General features: G+C 23.3%; 1 protein-coding gene across 1 annotated transcript; it reads left to right on the top strand.

Annotated features, from left to right (window-relative positions):
- The first annotated feature begins 1,754 nt into the window (after window positions 1–1,754).
- Window positions 1,755–3,330, top strand: LOC126894777 (ubiquitin-like protein ATG12). Its single transcript, XM_050666034.1, has 3 exons — window positions 1,755–1,951; window positions 2,913–3,049; window positions 3,107–3,330. The coding sequence occupies exons 1-3, from the start codon at window positions 1,891–1,893 to the stop codon at window positions 3,227–3,229; spliced, it is 321 nt and encodes a 106-aa protein (XP_050521991.1). The 5' UTR covers window positions 1,755–1,890; the 3' UTR covers window positions 3,230–3,330.
- Window positions 3,331–9,170: the final 5,840 nt, after the last annotated feature.

Below are 9,170 nucleotides of genomic sequence, written 5' to 3'. Positions count from 1 at the left end.
ATTTCGAAAATTAGCGATTTTTAAATTTGTAATTTTTTTGGAGGTTTCCCCCATTTACGGGGAACGAGGGAAATTTTTTCAATTTTGAAGGGTAATGTCTTCGACTAGATACGATTTGTGATCTTTTGACGTATCGTTGAAAGAAATCCGTTCGGTGAGAGCTGAGAAAAAGTGGTAACAGACACAAAAAAAAAAAATAATATTTAAAAATAAATGCAAATCTATGTTTATTAATAAATCATAAAATAAATTGCTTGTAGCTATTAATATACATATAAATACACAATAAATGAAAACGACTATGATAATAATTAGGACGTCAATATGTCTTAACAATAAAAAAATAACTCGCTTTTTATAAATTTGTTGGCTTTCAATATTAACGGCCCCTTAAAATATATCGCTGTAGAGAGTTGCCTATATTGTCTGCATATACATATGCCACTAGAGTTAGGTAATAGAATTTAAAAGCTGTATAATATTTATATACAAAGTATTATTTAAGACGGTATATAACATTACCAACTGACTTAAACGATCATATAATACTTCTATAAACTAACAACTAAAAAGATATTATTAACAATTTATTTTTTCCATAAAAATAAATAATTTACAGACACTGGAGGTTGGCCGACCCCAAGTAATTGGGATTAAGTCTCTGGGAGGTTCCCAGAGACTTAGAAACTTTAAAACATACAGGGTGGCCCACCACTCACTGACAACTTAAATAACTTTTGATCCAGTTAATATTTTTAGTTGATTTTTTTTTAAATAATAGTTAGACGTTAGGTCTATAGCTATATCTCAATAATTAATTTTTTTACATTTTATTAAAAATATTAATTATTTTTAAATTTTAAATAAAATGTAAAAAAAAAATCTAAGATAGCTATTTTGTAGAGTAGAATTTAAGAAAAATTTTAGTAAAAAAATATCTTAAAAATATTCAGTAGTAAATATTCTGTAGCGTTTTGAAGTTTGTAAAAATTTGAATTTTCATGTACTATTTTACGGTATTAAACATTGAAATACGTATTGAGAAAAGGACAGAAGAAAACGCTATCTTTTCAATATACTTTTGAATGAGAGTGATAAGTAATAATTGCCTTATCTAATTTCTTATCATGGTATTTATGCCAAGTTTGTAATGTATACACACTATCATCATATGTATACACAGTAATCATGAAAAGATAGCGTTTTCTTCTGTCCTTTTCTCAATACGTATTTCAATGTTTAATACCGTAAAATAGTACATGAAAATTCAAATTTTCACAAACTTCAAAACGCTACAGAATATTTACTACTGAATATTAATAAGATATTTTTTTACTAAAATTTTTCTTAAATTCTACTCTACAAAATAGCTATCTTAGATTTTTTTTTTACATTTTATTTAAAATTTTAAAATAATTAATATTTTTAATAAAATGTAAAAAAATTAATTATTGAGATATAGCTATAGACCTAACGTATAAATATTATTTAAAAAAAAAATCAACTAAAAATATTAACTGGATCAAAAGTTATTTAAGTTGTCAGTGAGTGGTGGGCCACCCTGTATATGTTAATCTATTTAATAATATTTTTAATTATAATTCAGAGAATACAATTTGTTTAAGATTTTTGATGAGATGTTTCTGAACAGTATTGTTAGTCTCGTTATTTTCCAAGCTTGTGATAAACATTATCTATTTTACATAAGCATTATCAATTACAACAGATCACGTTTGTTATCATTTAACAATAATAATTATAATATATTTTTAAATAACTTGAGATAAATAAAAAAATACACAAAAAAATTAGTTATAATATGTATTTTTCGTTTTATTAAAATAAAGAACTTATATATTTCAAATGCACTTAAAATAAGTAACTCTAGTTATGGAATCGTCTTGTCAGGAATCAGTGAGCAATAAACCATCTTCAGATAATAAAGAAAAAAGTAAGATCAACTGGTACATTAAAAAAAACATTTTTAAGTCTGTTTTGAAAGAAAATTTTCACCTAATTTAATTAATTTTTCTTATTATTCTACAATTAAAACTTATAATTTTTTATTATAAATTAATTATTTAAATAATTTATTGACTATATAAGATAAGTTTTTTATTTAAAAGGATCTATAGGAAATTTTTGACTTCAAAATTTTAGTACATTATTATTTAAATCATCCTGTCATGAAAAGAGTATGTCCAAAATTAATTTTTGTTTACTCTTTATTAGTTATACAAGCTAGTTAAAAATTTATCTAAAAAAAGTTATGGATGTATGTATTTTTAAAATAAAAGGCTCATTAAAACTTGTAATGATAAAATATAATGAGGGATTATACATTATTTAAAAAGGTTTTATTTTTTCGGTTGATATTATTGAATTCCTTTAGTGTGTTTAGAAGATGAAGTATCTCTTTAATATTATTTCTATAAATATTCGTTCAAACATTATGAATAAAAACCAAAAATATATGCAATAAGTGAATTATAAATGAATTTAAAATTGCAGATTTTGAAAAATGAAAACTATTAGTTTTATTATGCATGTTAATAAATAAACTTAATTTTTACTTTCTTCATCTATTTTAAAATAAATTTTATTATAGATCTCAAATTTTAAATAAGTTATAAAGAAGATAGTTTTTTGACTGTTTTGAAAATTTTGGTAAAATACACATAGACGACTTTTAACAAATGACTATTTATATGATTTTATATTTAATTTGAATTTTTTGAAGGGATAACTACTAGAACCTAAATTAATTCTTAGCAGTACTTCCAAGTTTAAGAAAAAAAATATTAATATTAATTTGGTTGTCAAATTATGATTTTCACTGTCGCTGAATATTAAATATAGTTCTAAAATTATTACATATATATGCATAAATAAACTAATATTTTAATATATAGTTGAGATATTGTTGAAAGCGACTGGAAATGCTCCAATTTTAAAGACAAAAAAATGGATGGTTGAAAAAGAAAAAACGGTCGCTGCCATAATTGAATTTTTGCGCAAACTGTTAAAACTTGAACCTACTGATTCATTAGTAAGTTTTTAATATATAATTTGTTAGAAAATGAAAAAGTTGTTAATGAAATTTCAGTTTTTATATGTCAATCAAGCATTTGCACCATCACCTGATCAAACTATGAAGAATTTATATGATTGTTACAATACTAATGGTCGTATAATTTTACACTACTGCAGAACTCAAGCTTGGGGATAAAACATTTGTTACTTGTACATTCATAATTTATTTGTTATTTTATGTTTATTCATATATGGAATATTTATTTTTATAGAATAATTAAATGATTGACATTTGAACATGTTGTATTTTACGATTAAAATCATTTTGATATTCAACCCATATTAGTTTAAAGTGATAATTTGGGAAAAAATTATATAAATACATAACTAAAAAGTAAAATGACCATTATTTTAATATAATTTTAGAATCCAGTAGATTTTTTAAAACAAATTTGTATTTAGAAATGGTTCTATTAATGTAAATATCATTGTTAAAATCTGTAATGTTAATTTATTCATTATTTATTTTTATTTATTTATTTATTCAATAGTAATTTTATTGAATCTTATATTTTGTTTCACTGAAAAAATATTATTCAATTAACAAATTTATATGTTAGAAATGATTAATGAGCACTCACATTTTTAGAAATTGTACTTCAAAATTATTAAAAAGTTTATTATTTAAATTAACAAAAATAATTTGTTGATTGTACAAAATTAATTTAAATTAAAAATTCGTAGTTATTTTTTCATAAAAACATTATATTAAATTTCCAGAAAACTTTGTTTAATTAAATAAAGTATTGAGTTAAGTGTGAATAGTCTATTATGATTTTGAACAACAATATTATTGAAAACTAAATTTTTATATTATTTAAATATTATCCAAATTAAAAAGTAGATATGTACCAAAGATATAGACACAACTAATAATAATTATTAATAAATCAATTACATATTTTCATAATTGGAGCTTCGTACATAAGACAATTTTTCAATTCTCACTCCGAACAAATAAAATTTGTAATTTAGCCATAATTAGTTATGACATAGGGGGAATATGACATTAATATTTTCTTCATTATCAAGCCAGTGGATAGTTTATGCTAAAAATAAACTACTGGGCTGTATAAAAAAAATTAGTGATAGATATAATTGAATGATTTTGATGATCAAATTATTTATATTCAAGTGAATCTCTCGAAAATTTATTCGAAATTAAATCGTTTGATAAAAATAATCGATAATTTTTAATGATTTTGAGTATGTTTCGATCACATTAAATAGAGTTATAAGTTAAGTTATAACTTATAACCAAATTATTCAAATACGATTAAGTAAAGAAATATACACCTATTAGCGCGTATCATAATAAAAGAGGTAAGATGTTTTATTTTTTTTTAATTGTTAAATAGTTGTTTTCAATTTTAATGTTATATCTAATCAATTATTATAAAATACACCTATTAATAATAAAATATGCCTAACAATGTAATTAAAATAAAATATTAATAATATTTTACAGATTTATATGTATTCCAACAAATCCAGCTAAATTGTTCACTCTGTGTAATATACTTTATTATGGAAAAAAAAATTTCGTACTTTATTTTTTCTTCACAATGAAAACAGACATCAAAGTTAATAAAAAAAAATACTATTTTAGAAAAAAAAATTCTTTTTTATATTTTTACATTTTTAATGTTATAAATTAATGAAAAATTTATGGATCAATATAATTTTTTTATGAGAAATAATGTTTATATCCATTTTTCATTTGACATACTTTATCTTAATCAGGATATTAATAAGGAAATAGCAGATCATATAGCTTTTGTAATTTTAGTTTTAGTTTTAGTTATTATTGAGGTGGACATAATGCCCATGCACTCAGACCTGTTGGTCCATTGTGCGCACCTCATACCGAATTGTCTTGATTCGGTTTACCCACCTAAGTGTTATCACCAAAGTGTTAATACATTACCAACCATAAAGTCACCTCTAGAGATGTAGCTTTTGTAATAATCCACCAATTTTTTAAAATTAAACACTATCCAAAGATTTGCATCGAAGCGTTTTTTATGATAGTGATTTTAATCACTGTCAGATATTATTATACTTGATCCAACTAATGCACGTCACCACTGTGACGCGACCCACCTGTGCTGAGTTTTTTTGTAATGTCTCAGGCAACAAAACGTTATATACCGGTCTCATATTTAAATTATGAAAGTTAATTAGAAAAGTTCTTCAGAATTATTAAAAAAACAAACAAGGATCTATGTAATCAAAACTTAAGTTGAAAATGTTAAATTTTTGTACAGAAGTTTCTATTTTGAATCCCATGTGGGCAGGTACAAGGTGAAATTATTAACAATTTTATATAAAATGAAATGGAAATATCTATAGTTTCAATTAGAAATTATTTTGATTCGTCTATTTTTCAATATTTTATGGCAATTTTTAGAAAAAATTATGAAAAATATGTCGAAATTTACAGATTTTAAAAAACGTAATTTTTGGGGGATTTTCACCATTTACGGGGAGCGAGGGCAAAATTTTCAATTTTTTTGGGTAATGTTTTCAACTATATACGTTTTGTGATCTTTTGACGAATCGTTGAGAAAAATCGTTCCAGTGAAAGTTGAACAAAAGTAGTGACAGGCAAAAAAATAACATAAAAATAGCATATTTTTAACTGTAGAAGCTATTTGCACATAGAAGAGAAATCATCAGGACAAAAAAATTTTTTTTAACGCATAATATGTAATAAAAGATTAAATTTAACATATGTTAAATACTGCCTTCTTTATGGACGCAGTATTTTTCGAACATTATCAGAAGTTATGCTGCAAAAGTTGCTATTTTGAATCATCTCTGTGGGCAGGTATAGAGTTAAATTTTTTTGAAATGTGTATCAAATGAAAGATAACCACATAAGGAAATTATAAAAAAAAATAATTTTTTGTTTATTTATAAAAAAATTATAATACTGTAGAAAAAAAATTTAAAAAGTCGAGATTTACATATATTTAAAATTATGAAGTAATTAAAGTAGGTAATTTCTCAAAAAGTGTTTTATATATTATATATTATATTTATTATTTAAGACTATATTTATTGTATGTTAATGATTAATTAATAATTTGTGAAGGTTAACTGATTATTATAAAAAGTATTTTTAGGATACTGAAGAGTGTATTCTGTCCAAGTAGATAGTTTCTTTAAAAATTAAAGAAATATATTTGTTAAAAATACAAAAATTAATGAAATAAAAGAAGTTTATTACATTTGTTCGAAATATAAATTGATAAAAATTAAAGTACTGAGAAAAAAAAATATTAAATAAAAATTTCTAATTAAATAATTATTATAAATGTATTGTTTGCAAAATTTTTATGTCATCTTCATCATCAACAGTGAGATTTATGAATCTTGCAAAACTTGTAATAAACAAATGGAGAGTATAGTAATACACCTTTTGTTCGCCTTGAGGGCGTATCAATAAAGTATCCAATAGCTGATGTTTTATTTTTTGTAAAGTTAAAACTTGTAGCAAAACTGCCTAAATCATTTAAAGTAGATAAATAAGAAATGTTTTGTGCACTAAAGGTACTGACACTGTCATTATAAACAGCTATTTGATTATTTCCATATATATATATCAGTGGTAGCACTAAGATTTGCTTTCATGGAACTTGTGTTATAACAGTCCGACTTTCCATGCATATCTTTCTTTGAATCAGCTGCAGAAAAAGATTCGTGTTGACCATCATAAACTTGTTGTTCTTCTTAATGGCTGTCGTGAGGACTTGAGCTAGGAGTCAAGTTCATTTTAATATATTCCCGCGACTCTACAATAATCATATAAGATCAATCATGAGTCTCTTCTTCATCACCTAGAGTAAGATCTATGTAATTTGCAAAACTTGGTATATACGATTCGGGAGTATAATAATACACCATTTGTTCGTCTTGAGGCGTATCAATAAAGTATTCAATAGCTGATGTTCATTTTTTGTAAAGTTAGAATTTGAAGTAATACTGTCTGAATCATTTATATTAGAACAGTTATTTACGTTAAAGGTGCTGACAGCTATTTGGTGATTTTTACGCATATTGAAAGCTAGAAAACATTTAAATTTTTATCAACCCTAAAATTAAACAATTTTTATTTCTATTTTATTACTCAGCAAAACTAAATTATTGATGAAATAATTCTTATATATTGAAATAATGTTCTTTTTCTTTGGCCATTTTGATTAATTTCTTTTTTAAGCCTTGACCCAAAAATTTATGTTAGAAGATATATTGATACGGTAAATATGTTTAATAAAATTATAGTTTTATTATTTAAGTGGGAATTCAATAGTTTTAAATGTCACACACTTAAGTTGTATAACTAGTAAAGTAACTATTCTGTGTTTTTTATTATTTTAGATAATATTATTTACTTATTTTAAGAAAGATTATAATAAAATTACTTTTGACTTCTTGATTCCTCGGGGATTCTTTTCTTATAGTCTTAAGAAAGCTTTCTTTGACTTCATTAACTTCATTTGGTGGAAGATTTTTTCTGGGTTTGTTGATATATTTATATTTTCTAAATTATTTTTTCGGTTCAAATTCTTATAAATACTTCTCATGCGATTCTTTTTCATAATCTTAGCAGGAACACGAGTGTACTTTTTATTTCTCGTTTCAAAAATGTTTAACAACAGATTTCTTATAATTTTTTGCCACTATAAACAAATAAAACTTTAATTAATAACTGTAAATTGTATAAAATCTCTGAAAATGCTTTCTTCGACTAAAAGCAATAAATCGTAAAAAATAAAATATCTTTACGATGTGTCACTTACTAATGGAATGCTTTGATTAACTTCGTAATAGTGGCGTACCGTTTAGATTAATCAAGAATTATGATAATAATTTCTAAGCTAAATAGAATTTAATTGTGTAAGTATATACTCAAAAAATTAGAAATTTAAGAGAAAATATATGAACTATCGAATGCAAAACGCCAACTGAAATATTTGACAAAATTCTGTTATAAACAAACTGGTATCTTACAAAAATTGTAAAAGTTTTCATTGTTTCAATGGATCCTATAATTTATATTATAAACCAGTATGATTTTTTTGTTATAAATATCAAAATTAATAATTTAAAACTCATAAGGATTATTGTATGTGATTATACAGAGTGTTCAGTAAGTCAGGAAACGGGTTTCTGACTTACTGAACACCCTATATATTCAAGTGTCTTAACTGAAAGTATTGACAACATTATTTAACAAAAATTGTTAGATTCTAACAAAAAGTTTTCACTATCAATGGATTCAAAATCATTTTTTACACAAGTATTTCGATTTTGTTTTTAAACCTAGTAATTATTATAATAATAAATTAAAGAAAAAAATAATGGATGTTATTGTGCCCTTCAAATATCTATACTGACAATAATGTTAGCATATATGATATTTTGATGACTTATGTTCATAATCAGCTTAAAATGATTAGAAAAATGCTATTTTTTCTCTCAATTATTGAACATTTAATTACGCTTTTGTTGATACAAGTTTTAAATTAATAGCACATTTCTAAAATAGCTTATAAATATAGCCCAGCCTTTTGCAAATTTCGAGACAGTTTTAAAGTTTGACAGTCACTGAAATTACTGTCAAACTACTCTACTATGCTTTTGATATTAATAATAATTTTTTGTTTGAAAGATTAAATTTATCTAAAAAAAAAATTTACAGAACTAAGTTACGGATTATTAATAAAAAAATAAAACATAAATTTTATGATACAAAAATTGTTATTTTTATATCTTATGTTTTTTATTTTTCAGGACCCAATACACTTAGAAAATAGATAATTTTGCTTGTAATAAAAATGTTAAAAAAAGTACTAAAAAATGTCCATAAAGAAAGTTTCAAATTAAATTTTTTTGGTGAAAGGTTATGGTACACCAACCTTTTTCGTTTTCAGAAAATGCACAAAATTAAAAAACAAAATAAATTTCTCAAAATTCAAAATAAAAAAAAATGGATTGGATATCTAATGAGAAACAATGAATGGATAATAACAATAATAAAGAAAAATCTTAAAGTAACTGTTATAAATAAG

Source organism: Daktulosphaira vitifoliae, unplaced genomic scaffold (genome assembly GCF_025091365.1).
Source record: "Daktulosphaira vitifoliae isolate Bord-2020 unplaced genomic scaffold, ASM2509136v1 Scaffold_1, whole genome shotgun sequence".
Classification (NCBI taxonomy): Eukaryota; Metazoa; Arthropoda; class Insecta; order Hemiptera; family Phylloxeridae; genus Daktulosphaira; species Daktulosphaira vitifoliae.
The sequence above is the reverse complement of the archived record's forward strand: the minus strand, read 5'-3'. Positions and strand labels throughout refer to the sequence as shown.

Excerpts from the sequence above, each read along its gene's own strand:
- LOC126894777 (XM_050666034.1), top strand. The coding sequence starts at position 1,891 with ATGGAATCGTCTTGTCAGGAATCAGTGAGCAATAAACCATCTTCAGAT. Across the intron at positions 1,952-2,912 it reads TTCAGATAATAAAGAAAAAA|TTGAGATATTGTTGAAAGCG; the intron begins GTAAGATCAACT and ends TTTAATATATAG. Across the intron at positions 3,050-3,106 it reads TTGAACCTACTGATTCATTA|TTTTTATATGTCAATCAAGC; the intron begins GTAAGTTTTTAA and ends ATGAAATTTCAG.